Source organism: Epinephelus lanceolatus, chromosome 14 (genome assembly GCF_041903045.1).
Source record: "Epinephelus lanceolatus isolate andai-2023 chromosome 14, ASM4190304v1, whole genome shotgun sequence".
Taxonomy (NCBI): Eukaryota; Metazoa; Chordata; class Actinopteri; order Perciformes; family Serranidae; genus Epinephelus; species Epinephelus lanceolatus.
In genome coordinates, this window is record NC_135747.1 from 13,314,888 (window position 1) to 13,329,861 (window position 14,974).

Here is a 14,974-nt window from a genome sequence, read left to right on the forward strand (position 1 = left end):
TTGGCCAGAGTTTTCTTAGAACCATATGAGAACGGTACAATTATGAGTTTTTATTTCTGGTGGAATTCACTTACATTTTGTGCCATCGGCTTATTAATAGCATTTTAACCTAAACAAAGAAAAGTGTAAAATTTCCAGAAAGGTGAGTGTTGCTTTAATACACATGACCCAGACACAGCGTTTAGCTTGAAATCCACAAAACCATCCTAAAAATGAAAAAAAGAAAGATTACAAGTCAAAATGCAGTAGAACGCTCTCAGATCATGTATTCATTCAGTGGATGTTAAACTCACCTAAACTGGAGTTACTGTTGTTTCTTTCTAGTTCATGCATGTAGGCCTAATAAAGTCCAAAATAATGTAAGAGAAATTGAAATTGTGTTATATATAGGGTACAGCCCCGATAGCAGTTACATTTCAGCTCTAGGTATTAGTAATTTTATCGGTCCATGCACCTTTTATATCGAAGAATAATGGACAAAACACTAACAGAGTAAGCAGGTTTTTCACTTTTGATTTTCTGACTATTGCTTTTACCAGTTTAAATGACAAATATGTCACAGGTTATATTAGCTGAAGCAACTTAATGACAATTTTAAAGGTAACTTGCCAAAATGAAACTTGGCTGCTGTCTCTACCTGGCCAAAGATCATCTGTAAGAGTGGAGAGAGAGAAATAAATCCTCTTTAGTGAATTGATCTCACTGGTCACGTCACATCACAATCTCCCACTTTCATTCATTCATATCATCAATCATGTCTGCTTCATTAACTTGATAGTTTTGCACCAGGATCTTCAGTATCTGGATGAAGTTGTCAGTGAAAAATAAGATGTGCTGCTCTTCTCATTTTTAGGTTGTGAATATGTATCAGGCAACCAATAGTGTTTCTGACCTTTTCACTAAGAAAAGGTTATTACAGATCTTAAAATTAACTGATGTCAAGTTGAATTTTCAATCTGGATTATAGAACATACAAGCACAACTCTATTCATATGTTTAATAAATGACAAAAAGAAATCAGCACTGTTTGCATGTATGGACCCCACATGTTGTCCTGATCCTAAGCTGATGTTCCTGTTTTGAAATGAACTGTGTGCTCAGTCAGAACCTGAGGTGAATCTAAGAGGCAGGGAATTGCATTCAACGGAAAGACACAAGTTCAAAATGTTCTGCTTGTGCAAAACTTGTGCATAATATTAGAGGAAAATGGAGAGAGACCGTAGGGAAATTACAGAAAGAACGGGAGTTTCTGGTGAGTTCTGAGTTCAGTCAGATGCTGGTCGTGCATCTGTTTCTAACTCCCTTACAGCTAATGTTTGTGCAGTTTGGGTCAAATAAACACAGACAGCACAAATGGTCCGGTGGCCAGATTTGTGCAAATGATGCCAGGCACTGCGGCTACTGTATGTTGGCCTTGGATATACTGTTGATGCTGTAAGTCTTTTTTTTAAAACCTAACATTAAGGTATGACTTCACCTAACACTGAACAGCATACAGAGTGAGAAGTTTCTCAGTGGGCAGGTCGGGTTTGATCCAACACATATCGACATGTATGTGTGGGCATGAGCCTTTGCAGTGAGGTAAAGTTGGTTGTGTGGGTGAGGACAGGAGTACAAAACACATTCTGCTGCTGGTGCCAGCAGCACCCGTTGCAACACACACACACACACACACACACACACACACACACACGCAAGCACGCCACCTACCCAGATGAAAGCGTTGGCTCTGTGGCAGGCCACTCTGTGGCTCCCTTAGAGGCCCTGTTGAGGGTTATTGTTGCTATTTACAGGATAAGGAGTCAGCAGGAGGCATGCCAATGTGTACTGTACAGTATGTTGTTACTGTTTCTGCCACACACACACACACACACACACACACACATGCACGCACATATATTCGCAGGTGTTTATGTTTACTCATGTTCTATATCTGACGAGAATGTGTGTACGAGTGCTGCACCTATTTGAAGATTTTCAATAAGACTTGCTACAATCACACTGTTCCTGGATATGCATAACCCACACACACACACACACACACACACGCACACACACACACACACACTCACCCACAATCCAGTGAGGGGGGAGAAACCGCAGCCTCGGATAGTTTAAGAGTCTTAATGTCAACAACTACCTTTAAAAGCACAAGTGTTTGTGGCTGAGCAGCCGTTTCAGATAAGCCAAAGGCTACCGAACGGAAAGACTGATATCATCATAACAGAATGTGCGCGCTGTAATGGTGACTGATGAAAAAAAGAAGAAAGAACCAGGCAAGGGAGACACTGATGATAAAATGTTTCATAAGAGAAGCGAGCAATGAAGGACTGAGGGAAGGAAGATGAGATTTTTTAGATTATTCACAGTAAGAGGGAAGCATGAAGTAGAAGAAATATTGTATAAATTTAGGGATTAATGGAGGAAAGGAAGAGAGGAGAGAATAAAAACGGGAGGGAGGACAATACATAATAAAAAAGTACAGTCAGAATGAATAAAAACAGAGACAGGGGTTTTAAACATGCAAATAAAAACTTAATTATATAAAACAAACTAGTTTTACAGGTGAGCCATGCAGCTTTAGAGTAACTTTTTAATTTGGCAAAAATTCAGGGACAGTTGCCAGCACCTGGCAAACAGCCAAACAAATGAAAACACAGAAATGAGAAAGCAATAAACCTTATACTGTGATTAGATTTACAACAATCATATTTGTACTGGTGTAGTGAGAAAAAAAAAGCTTTTGTCTGATGAAATGTAATTTGATTTAGCAGCATGCAGCCAGTGAGTTCGGGACATTAGGAGAGCAGGGTGCTGGAAGCTGCCAAGACCATGAACAGCTCTCACCCAGACGCCCACCCAGGTGGGGGAAGATAAAAAGAATAAATAAATAAAAAACATGTAATGGATTTTATACAGTCTATAAAGGAGACATTTTGCACTTAGCTTACTTTATTTTTCTACAAATTGAAAAATAAGATTCAATAAGAGGCCGCATGGCATGCAAATTAAATTTGTAGCTCGTTGTTTTAGAAATGCTTTTCAGTCCAGTCGCCTCTTTGCCAATATCAGTGCTGCTCTGTTCGCTCCAAATGATATTCAAATAATTAAAGTTTATCAATGTGAAGGAATTAGCTGGGAGCACAGAAAGCAAATGTGGAACAGGTGCAATGACGGAGAGAGAGAAGGCAGAAAAGGGGAAGAATGAAACAAATATTGAAGGTTCCACAAATAATTATTACAGTAAATGATACAATAATCTGGAGGGCTGCAAGTGTGAGGGGAAAAGTTGCAAACAAGCACGGCAGGGGAGGAAGAAAGGAAATAGAGAAAGAAGAAATTGTGCTGTTGCATCAATTTGGTTCCAGTTACTAGTTTCTGTCTCAGCTGAAGGCAGTGTATTTTATCTGCATTGCAAACAAGATGGAGATAATGCAGATAATCAAATCAACTGTTGCTCTGAAAAACTAACAGTGTGGCTTTGCTCACACAAATGAGTGTCAGTGAGGCCAAATGTTGAAATATATCATGCAAATCTTGAGTTTTAACTCATTAGATTTTGCGTATTGTTGCACTGTTGTTGGTGTGGTGACACCCGTTATGCAAATTTGTATTCGTAGTTGACATTTTATTAGAAGTAATGGCTCATAATAGAGTAGTTCATTGGTTAATGTTATTGCCTAACAGCGAGAAGGGCCCTGTATCCATCGACTTTCTGGGGCCTCTGAGCTCTAGCTGCCTCTCTCCCATTTGCATTTTTGACCCTAGGCAGGTATGGATTCATAATAGAGCACAAGCACACATATAAGTCCCTTTCACAGCTGCAGCTTTGTGCAGCACTGAATTTGTTCACCTAGCTGTCAATGCTGCTGCTGAGTATAACTGCATTCTAATAAGTACCAGGCTGACCACATTTATAAAGGACTGCCTGTTGGTTTATGTGAGAGCTGTGTGCATCTGGTTGTGTGCATTATAAAAGACAGAGAGGCAGGAATGGAAAAGGTATAAGTGGAGGGGGGCCTGAGAGAGGAGGAGTATTACAACAGCTGAGTAATGTTTGCAGGGCATTCACCCTTATAAGTTATAAATTGCACCTTATCAAAGCTAAACATGGCCATTATAATTATGCTTTATACTGTAATTAAAAAAAATGTTATTTCTAAAAAATATCTTGTCTAAATTGCTAATTCGTCTACAATTAATTGGTTTGAAATAATTACAGGGTTCCTGCAGATTTTCTAAGGTCGCATATTGTGAAAAGTCTGATTTCCAAGTCTTTTTTAATATAAAGCAGGTAAATGTGCTATATGCATAATGTGAAAATATCAAATCCATCAGTCTAAAGAGACGTCTGTGTTCAGAAACTACGCCTTTAAAAGAGTCATCAGGATTTATGTCGAACTCTGATGTCACAACTATACTTCAACATAAACATATTTAATGGGTCCATTGCTATTTCCTGTTGGAATATTTTGTGGTGTATGTGAATTATATCAGCTGACAGAAAGTAAACATGGACCCAAGCTGTTGCCTAGCAATGCTATTTAAGTGAAAAGGCATATCAAGGTACAGTCTGCCGAAACAGTGCTGTTACAGTCATCCCGCGGCTGCAATGATGGAGCAGAGACACGGAGAGTGCAGAATGTGAAAAACCCGGAAACACTGACCAATCAGAGTGGGACTGACTGGGATTTTGCATGAGGGGGGGCTTTTAAAGAGGAGTGACTCAGACAGGTGAATACAGGTACATTCATGCAGACAGTATAATTAAAATAAAGTGTTTTTTGAACATTAAAGCATGTAAATGTGTTCTAGTAGAAATCCAAAATACAAGTATGAACCTGAAAATGAGCATAATAAGGCACTAAATTAATTTTTCTGTAACAAAAAAAGGCCCTAATTTGTATTTAAATGTCTGAAATTAATCTTTCACAGGTCTTTAAAAAATAATTTACAGCATGTGTCTCGATTATAGTAGAAGCAACAACACCCATGTTTTATATCAGCCAGGATGCTCAGAGCAGAGGATCCACTGTCTGCCAGCTAGCACCCAGGACGACATGGGCAAGTGCAAATTCAACGGCTGTTCAAACAAGAGATTGTGGCATTGCTAAACTGGTATAAGGCAGTGCACACCAGGCTTGGTATATTTAATGCAAAAAGTTTTTAAACCCAGCATGATGGGAATCTGCCACATGTGAGTGTCTGTTAGGCCTATATCAATCTCACAGTCAGTGTGTGAGAGTTGGCAGCCCTGCAGTTAAAGCGGGGACATTTCCTGGGACAGCTCCTGCTGGGGACAGGCCACCAAAAACAGGTACTGTCCATGGAAAAGAGGGTGTCTGTTCTTTCTATAACATACTGTAAAGTGTTTTGCACTAGAGATATCAGTTTTGGTAAATTCTGCTATCAGTAGCCTGACACCTATTAACCGCCAACTAACCTGTTCATTGAAGAAAAAAAAAATTGAAATGAAGTGAAATACAAGAGGGCCAGCACGGTGGTGTGGTGGTAAGCACCGTCGCCTCACAGCAAGAGGGTTTCTGGGTCGACCCCAGGAGGGAGCCCTTCTGTGTGGAGTTTGCATGTTCTCCTCATGTCAGTGTGGGTTTTCTCCAGGTACTCTGGCTTCCTCCCACAGTCCAAAGGCATGCAGGTTAATTGGTGACTCTAAATTGGCCGTAGGTGTGAAAGTGAGTGTGAATGGTTGTCTGTCTCTATGTGTCAGCCCTGCGATAGTCTGACGACCTGTCCAGGGTGTACCCTGCCTCTCGCCCAGTGTCAGCTGGGATAGGCTCCAGCCCCCCTGTGACCTTCAAGAGGATAAGCGGTTATGAAGATGGATGAAATACAAGAGGCCCTTCCTTTTAGTCTGGTACTCCATTGACTCAGTGAGCTTTAGCATGCTTTAGTTAACCAGTGGAGACCAGAGGGTGGGCAGTAGGTACAATGTTGTGGCATGTTAACGCAGCTAGCCATCTGTCTGTCTCCCACCAGATCATCGTGATGTGCAGTAAACTGAGCAGAGCAGCAAAATTAACCTGTGTAACCTGTCGCAAAATTTAATTGGTGGTTAACTGACTAACAGTTAGCATCAATACCATGACAGTAAACTATGAATTATATATATGACAGCAAACACAAGTTTAACACTAAAGTTTTTTAAACAACACAATTTTATTGGAGACCTACTTAATTCCCCAGGGAACTAAGTGCACTGAAAACGTATCAACATGACTGCAATACTCTCATTATGTCTCAGAAATGAAGCAAATCAATGTTTCTCAAAATGTTGAACTGGTCTTTCAAAGGCCCCTATGCAGGATTTGTGGTTTTAGTTAGCAGCCGAAAAGAAAAATCACCCCAAAAAACAAGTGAGACTTTAACTTATTTATGTATTAAATCATAACTAAGGTTTATCTGTGTAACAAATCATACATTTGTAATACTTTAGAATGCTTTATTTTCTCTTTTTCTTAACATAAACATGATACAAAAAACTGTGTGTGTGTGTGTGTGTATGTGTGTGTGTGCGTGTGGTCAGTGATTCGTGCTGCGAAGCAGAGAGTTAATATCTGTGTTAGTAGGTTACACTCTCAGCAAAGGCCGACCACAAGAGACCTGTCTGAAGTGTGTGTTTGCATCTACAGATGAACATTCTTGCTGGCGCGTGCGACTGTGTGTGAACTGCAGTCAGGATTTGGAAAGATGAGATCTGGAGCACGTCATTATGAGAATGCAAATCATGGATCAGCCTCTACCCTGAAATTCCTGGGTACTGAAACATGTTCTGATCCCCTAGGGGAGGGGACACTGTTAGGCAGAGAAAGCTTCCGAATTTATACACTGAGGGAATTAATCTTTGTCTATCTATCTGTCGAGGCACTGGTTTGAGTTTTAAGTTGGCTAATGTGAGGATCGTTTTCACCTTTAAACCACATTGTTGATGCTTCTGTTCTTGTGTGCATCCACATCTGTGTGCACAACTGTGTGTTTTTATGTCAGGAGAGGCGTGAGAATGGGGTCGGTCTCCTGAGGAGAACAGTAATGGTGAGATGAAGAAGCAATGTATAAATGAGGGCAGGAGCGATGAGAAAAACAAGAAGAAAGAGGTGAAGAAATGCTGATGCAGAGAAATCAGTGATAAGGGCTCTATAAGCTAATTAGAGGGCTACAACAGGAGTAGCATTATACTGTATACAGTTACAGCCAATTAGGGAGCATTATAAAGTGGGCCAGATGGTCAGGGATGTGGGAGAGTCTGCAGTGAAGTTATTTGGACCTTAGAAAGAAAGAAAGACAGAAAGAAAAAAAACATGTCTTTAGATTTGAATTCTACCGCGTTCCTGGCTACTTCTTCAATGTGTTGATTCCATAGCGTACACACAAACACAAATGCTCATAATGTCACACAATCTGTGTCATGAGCAACTGTGCGCCAGTTATCCCAGAATGTCATCATTTTTGTTCCATCATTACTCTCACTTTTGTACTTTTAAAATAAACGAGTTGAGTGGGCGACAAATTTCCTATTGTGATCTTGCAGCTAATCTGCACCAGGCCGGGTGCTTTGGTTTGTGTGTTTTCATGGGTACGTGTTAATTAGGAGCAAGCTTTCACAGCTCGATTAAATGAAGAGAGTCTTTGATCCTTCATGCTTTGGCCTCTCGTGGGTACAAACACTAGAACACCCGAGACAGAGAGAAAGGCAGGGAGGGAGAGACACAAAGAGAGATGGCGTGAATGTGAGAGAGAAGGTGAGAGCTACAAGGAAGGGCAGTAGGAAAGATGGCAGGAATGAAGGACAGGCCAAGGCAAGTTAAATGAGAGCAAGGGTCACCAGTCAGCACAGTTTTAAGGTGGGCATCCAACATTAGTGTCACCAGTTCAATATCAGACCAAATGTTCCTGAGTCATGGTGTAATATATTGGCCAGAACAGTGTTTTTGTAGAACATCATGATGTCAAAGTCAGGATGACCTTTGACCTTTTTGATATAAAATATCATCTCCATCATTTTATCCTACTAGACATTTGTGTCAAAGATACATTTTTTGAATTATGGCCAAAAACATGTTTTGTGAGCTCACAGTGATCTCTGACTACCAACTTCTGATCAGTTTATCGTTGAATCCAAGTTGGCTTTTGTGCTGAATTTGAAGAAAATTTTCAGGCCTTCTTGAAATATTGCAATCACAAGAATGGGATAGATGCAAGAACAAACAGATGGAAAGACTTATGGACAAATGGACAACCCGAAAACATAATGACTCCGGCCACGGCTGTTGCCAGCACATGGGCATTAAAAAAGATGTGAAAAATGTTGTTTAAAATGCAACACTCAACTTTATATATAATGAACTGACGGCACAATGAACTGTCAATGTTACAGGAAGATCTTGTTTCTTGTAAACTATTGTGATCAGTGTCTTCTGTCAGTACGAAACAAAACAACTGTTGTATGTGTGAGGGTGTAAAATCCAAGTATAGACCTGTTTTAATACCCGTCTCACTCGAAGTTGTTGAAATGGACATTGACTTGTGGCATCATATATTGACGAAAAAGTCATCCTTTAACGTCTGCATGATACATGGTCGGTTGTCGTTATAGTTTCACAGCATTTGGCATTGTCGGGGAAACACGGTGGGACAAGAAGGAAAGTTAAGGCACCAAAAGTCCTAGTAGGGCGGGTGGGAGGGGTGAAGTATGGTTTCAACAAACACCAACTTTCATCCTGTGAGATTATAAAGCCAAACCCTGTTCTGTTTTTCCTAAACCTAACCTCGTGTCTTTGTTGCTTAAACCCAACCACATGCGTTAGCTGTTGAAGGAAAAAACGTCAATTTGCGGTGTTGTACCAACGTAGTACATTAGTAGGATTTATTTTGAAAGAGACAGTATGTAAACGGTAAATTTCCTGTGAAAACGGAAGTGTATCTTAAAAGACGACAATGCATGTAACAGGCAGAACTTGACATGGTGTCCCAGAACGTCAACAACCAACGCACCCAGGGTAGCTTTCACGTTGTGTCTGGACGTGGAAAGTCTATGACCGAATGTCAAAATGTGATGTGTTGGTTTTAACCCTTTTTCTTTTATAAAAGCATTTTTTTTATGAAATTTAGTTTAAAACCCCCTAAATTAAGTTCCTCAAATACTTTGGAGGACTGTGATGTGCTGAGGGCCTGTTGGGAGGGTTAGTTAGTCATACTCATTTATCACCAACACTTGAGGCAGTTATGCAAATAAACACACACTTAAAACACACACAAGCAGTACAAACACCCAGAACCAAATCACTTGTTATTTAGCCTTTATTAAATAATAATAATAACATTAAAAAAGAAATTTTTCTGTACAAAGTCTACAAACAACAGTTTGAGTTATCTGGCCAGTGCCGTAGGTGTGTGTATGTCATAATGTAGAGTGCATTTGTCTGTGTGTGTACGTCAGCGTGTGCGTGTGTATCCATCGAGACAGAAGAGGTAATACTATCTGGACTTCCAGAAGGAAAGAGTTAAAGTCGAGCAGAAGAGAGAGACAGACGACAGGTGAGTCGTGTGTGTTTCTGTACGGGTGTGTGTTCACGTGTAGCCACTGGCACACAAAGTCTCACAATGTACTCGCTGCTTAATGTGTGTTTGCACGCGAGAGAAAGGAAAGGAGTGAGCGTAAGACAGAGGAGAGAGAGGAAGAGAGAGATAGAGAGTATAATGAGAGAGCTCCAAGGCACTTGGAAAACAGTCCAATGAAAATGCAGTTAGATGGACAGAAACCTCCATCTCTCTCTCCATTGTTCCCTCTCTTTATCTCTCCTACGATCTTTCAACACCTTTTAACAACCCCCTATTTTCTTTGTTTATATCCTCTCAACCGTCCTGGTTGTATCCATGCATGCCCCCAAACAGGGAGAGATGAGAGAGAAAGGCAAAAAGAGAGACCGGGGGCAATAACAAGTGTAACACGTTTAACTCTTTTCCTCCCCTTTCCTTCCTCTCTTTTGCTCTTTCACTTTGCCCCCCAGAGGGGAGCAACTTCACAGAATCAGAAAACACAAAAATGACTTTCTGGTCTTGACCTTCATCTGCTGCGGCCGAGCAGGGTAAGAAAGCAAAACACTATGAAGACAGGGAGAGGACAGCGTCTGGTCCTCCAGTTACATTTTTAAAGATTTCTGTCTGGATCATTGACTTTCCCTTTTGTTGTGTCTTTGTGTGTCGTCCTCTCTGTGTCATGATTGTGTGTCTCTCTCTCACCCTCCACCTGTCCTGCAGACAGTCTCACTTTATCCTTGTTTATCTTATTGGCTGTCTGTCCTCTCCATCTGTCAGCCAAACATCTCACAGGATATGTTTCCATGCAGAGAATCACCTGCCCACCAGCCCTACGCCAACTGTTTTGATGAATATGAATTTTTCATAGACTCAAATTGACTATGTTGACAAGTTAATCAAATGTTACTGACCGAAGCTTGAACAGTCTGCAAGCCAAAAAAATGACATCCATAATTGCAGATGGTTTCCAGCAAATGCAAGGTCTGCTGCCATGTGTTATGTTGTTATTAAAAATGTAGCCATAATGCAACAAACTCACATTATTCAACTTAATTTGCAGCTAGTTTACAATAGTCCTCTGCTGTGTGTTAACTAGCAACATCAAAGCTACTAAGGTAGCGTAGCATTCATAAAGCACGGGCAATAGTAAGGGCGTGGAGGTAAGGATGGACGTACAAAGTGCTTGAGTATTACACCAGATTTAAGAGTGTACTTCAAGTCAGTGTTGACTTTTTCATTTTCTATGTATTACTACAACTCTTCCCAAAACTGAAAAAAAAAATTTGGTTGTTTACAAATAAATAGAAAAACTCAAATAATGCTTTAGTTGTCAGACGTGTAGAAAAAACATGTAAATGTTGGAGATATGTTAAACATAGGCATTTTGTTTATACGTTAATTAGAAAAAAAGCATTCTGGTAACCTGTGGAGTTTTCTTATAAACATACAAAGTTATATATTTACATATGGTGTGTATTTTTGAGGCCTAATAAATTTGTTTTTGTCCTTTTGCAAAGTGATTATTTTCTCCTGAATAATTTAAAATCCTTGCTAGCTTGCAACCAGTCAGTGGAAGTGTGAAACCATGTTGCTGCATGCTTATGTGCATGCATGGGATATAAACATTGCTCCACAGCGCCACTGGTGGTCAAAAACTCCACAGGGTACCTTTAAGTTCGCCCAAAATGTATCTCACTGAGGCCAATAATGGCATGTGGATGTAACTGTGGGGAGAAACAGCTGCATGATTCCAGCCAAACACGTTCACAAGCAACCTGAATATTGTTGTAGGTCCAGGCTCACCAGGTTTTTGATAATCTGAGTATAAAAATACTTTGATTCATAATGAGAATTCTCCTGCATGTAAACATAACCTTTCTCTCTCTCTTTATTCCTGTCTGTCTATCTTTCTCTGTGGGTATATGTGAGTGCGTGTATGTGTGTGTCCTCCTGTTCATCAGTCTCTCCAGCAGCACTGGCACTCCTCGATGGCTGTCCTCCGATACAGCGTATACTGTAGTTAGCTTAAGGCTCGATTGTGTGTCCAAGAAAGTCGACGGTACGATTTCCACCTCTCCTCCTTTAGTCATTCCTTCTCCTTTGTTTTTTTATTTTCATCTTTTTTGAGCGTCCTTCATTCGAGGGGGGGGGGGGGGGGGGTTACGCTAAGAGCGGTGGATAAAAGGCAGGATGATTTATCACTCTCAGTCCGTTCTCCACCCGGCCTCTTTTAACACTTGCTCAGACCCCCCTGTGCACATACACAGCTCTTTGGCAATCCATAGGTTGCAATAAAACAATCACTGACATTTTGTTCACACAGTGTCTGTCCATCATTTGGGCATCATACAGTCTGAAAAGCAAAAAAATATAGATATATACCAAAGACAAACCCTAGAATACTGAATCTAAAGCACGACTCCATAACAGCATGTTAGATTTAGATAAACCTCTGATTTTCTGTCTTCCATCTTCCTTTACCTTTCCTCTATTCTTTGTAAAGACTGATAAATCTGTAATGGGAAATGTGTGAAAATAGAAAAAGACTGAAGTAACAGTTAAGACCATGGAGTCCAACACAATGCTAAAGAAAGTCTAAAAATGGCGTAAGAGCTCTACAGGGCGGCTACGAACTGAAGCTGGCTTTTCTTTACCTTTTTTTTCCAAACAGACACAAGTCTAAAACATAACAAAAACAGTCACCATTACTCTTCTATGCCACTGGTTTCACAAAGCGCAGACCGAGGGCAGACAAAGGAGCGAGCGAGCGCCATACGGCAGGCTAATGGACATTTGAAAACTCCCAGAACTCATATCTAAAAACTTTCAGAAACAAACAAAAAGAAAATGTCCTTTTTCATCCTTTTTTCCTTCTTCGCCTTTAGAAATCTAGATTAATTTGAGTAGTGTGGTTTGATATCTTTTAAACTTCTTTAGGGGGATAGGCATTCGCTTGATATGTGTTGATTTCAGTCTAAAGTACCCACATTAATGGTCCACTGGCGCTGAATTCTTCACCAACAGTCAGAAGCTGGGGCTTTTTGATTTCTGCATGCCGTCTCTTTTGGCCACATTCAAGCCGATGAGGACAAATAGATTTTGCCCTTCTGCAAAGTACCAGTCATGGGTACATGTTAATGAAATTCTCATCTTCATTAAGAATCCCATTACTGACATTTTAACCAAACACACCAGACTGTGCTGTCATTTGTGGTCCAAATGTCCAGATTGTCATGGGTGCTGTAAGTCCATTTCCTTCCTAGCTTCATTCCAGTGGCTGGTGGGTTATATTCTATGGTAGATCTGTCATTCATATTCATTTATTCATTCCTTCATTCATTCACAGGCTTTTAGAATCGAGCAGGCTCTCTCCTGCAGGCGGAGGAGATGTGGTACTGTGGGTAGGGGAGACTGGGGTCAGGTGTTCCCCCAGTTTAGGCCTCATAGCATGTAGGGGAGATCAATGTCACAAGTTCCCACTGGTTGGGAGACTCTGGGTTGAATGTTACCCCTTTAGACATCAGAGCAGGATATTAGGTAGGGGACACTGGGGATTGAAATAACAGATAGTGCTTCCTTTTCGTGTTTTCTTTGTCCAAACCGAGAACAAAATTACTTCTGCAGGGGACGTGCCTTTCCCCATCTTTCTCCAGAGTTCTCCTCCTCCTCTTCATGCCTCTGAGCAGCACCTCTGCTGGTTTATCTTTACTTTATGCTTAATCCCATCATACAGCTCAAAGTTGTAATTCTCCAGTGTTGTGGAGGAGCGCGAGGAAAGCCCGCTGTAGGAGCATGTGCAGTAGAGGAGCAGTCCGGCGCAAACCGCGCCCAGCAGCACGCCTAGGGAGCTCATCACGATGATGGTGAGGAGAATGGGGTCCAGCGTGTACAGCCAGGCGTTGTCCTTGTCCTTCTCTGACACCAGGGTGACAGAGGAGGGGTCCACGTCAGAGGAGGAGGGGGTGGAGAAGGAGGACGGCCACCCTGGGAAGACATAGTCTGGAGAGAAAACAGGAAACTTTAGAAAAGACTATAAATATAATGAAAACATGTTTTTAAAAAAGTAAAAAAAGCGTACAATACCAGTGCTTCTGCATGTGTCAGCCTATTTACTACAAACTCACCTATACTTAATACACAAACTACACTAATATAATCAAGGTTTGTGGATGTATTTTTCCTATTATTTCAGGCAACATATTATAGGGCTCAAACTTGTGTGTTTGGTTGAACACAATATTAAAGTGAAACTGTGTAACACAGTGCTGCTGTAGCCCATCAGTGCCAATTACAAGATAGTAATAAATGTCAAGATGTAATGTAATCATAGTGCGAACTGAGAAGTGTCATCAAGTCGAAACTGAGTAAGCAATGTCACTTACAAAAGAGTATCCATCTAAAGTTAACTAACATCAGCCACAATAAGCTACTGTTCATAACCTCCCATTTTGGATGTTATCGATCAATTGAATGGCCGTTATTAGTGGTTATCAGTGTAAGATATGGGTTAGAAGGGTCCTGCTACATCGACTAGTACGTTGAGAATGCCATTATAAGTGCAATAAATGTCTGTTGCACGAAAAAGACAAAAACTTGATTGATTTTCTTTTTGAAAAAAAAGATGGTAAAAAAAGCAGATTAATTGCATCGTGTACAAATTTATGTGTAAGATAAAAGGAAACCCAACTGAAAATATGTTATTCCTTTGACAGTTTGGTTAGGTTTCACTTTCACTTTCATTAGGTTTAGGCACCAATACTACGTGTTTAGCTTTAGAAAAAACACGTCATGGTTTAACTTAAAATAAGTAGCATTCTGAACCTACTACTTAGTGTAGCAGGACCAGGAGCAGTATTTATGAGGCTGATAACCACTAATAACGCTCATTTAATTACATGATAACATTCACACAGGGTGTCATCCCAGACTAAGTAAAGCTTTAACAGCAAAATCCTAGAGTGGATTGAAATGAGCAAATTTTACTGCTTGGTGATTACATATTTTAATGTGTGAAGGAGGAAATGTGGCATCTCTCCTTTAATGAGTTACATAGTCTCACTTTAAAGAAATTAACATAACTGTAACAGAGGCAAATGTCCCACCTCATAGCTGATTCATTCAAGGACAGCTAATTCTGTTAACCCAGTTGTTACTGACTTCATAAGTGTGAAAACATAATGAAATTAATTACTGTAAAGGTGCTCTTCGGTGTGTGTTGTGTGTGTCGAAGTGTGCACATCTAGTTGGCGTAAGCAATCATGCTAATCCACTTAATGAATGTATACACATGAACAAGCCAATCCGCAATTAAGTACTGCATTTAGAGTGATTTATGGCAGAACACACTGATACACACAGAGAGAGGGAGACACACACAGAGGAAAGCAGTAAACAGACTTGTTTAGTGAGGTAAAGGCTG

General features: G+C 40.5%; 1 protein-coding gene across 2 annotated transcripts in view; it reads right to left on the minus strand.

The window, feature by feature from the left end:
- Positions 1-11,647: 11,647 nt before the first annotated feature.
- LOC117251534 (neuropilin-2-like) overlaps positions 11,648-14,974 on the minus strand; it is a 116,654-nt gene continuing 113,327 nt past the window's right edge. Inside the window, exon 18 of one of the 2 annotated variants that reach the window (XM_033617943.2) lies at positions 11,648-13,554. In XM_033617943.2, the coding sequence (XP_033473834.1) occupies positions 13,226-13,554 (329 nt within the window). In that variant the 3' untranslated portion in view covers positions 11,648-13,225. The remainder of the gene's footprint in view (positions 13,555-14,974) is intronic. The other variant, XM_033617945.2, reaches the window with a different exon arrangement.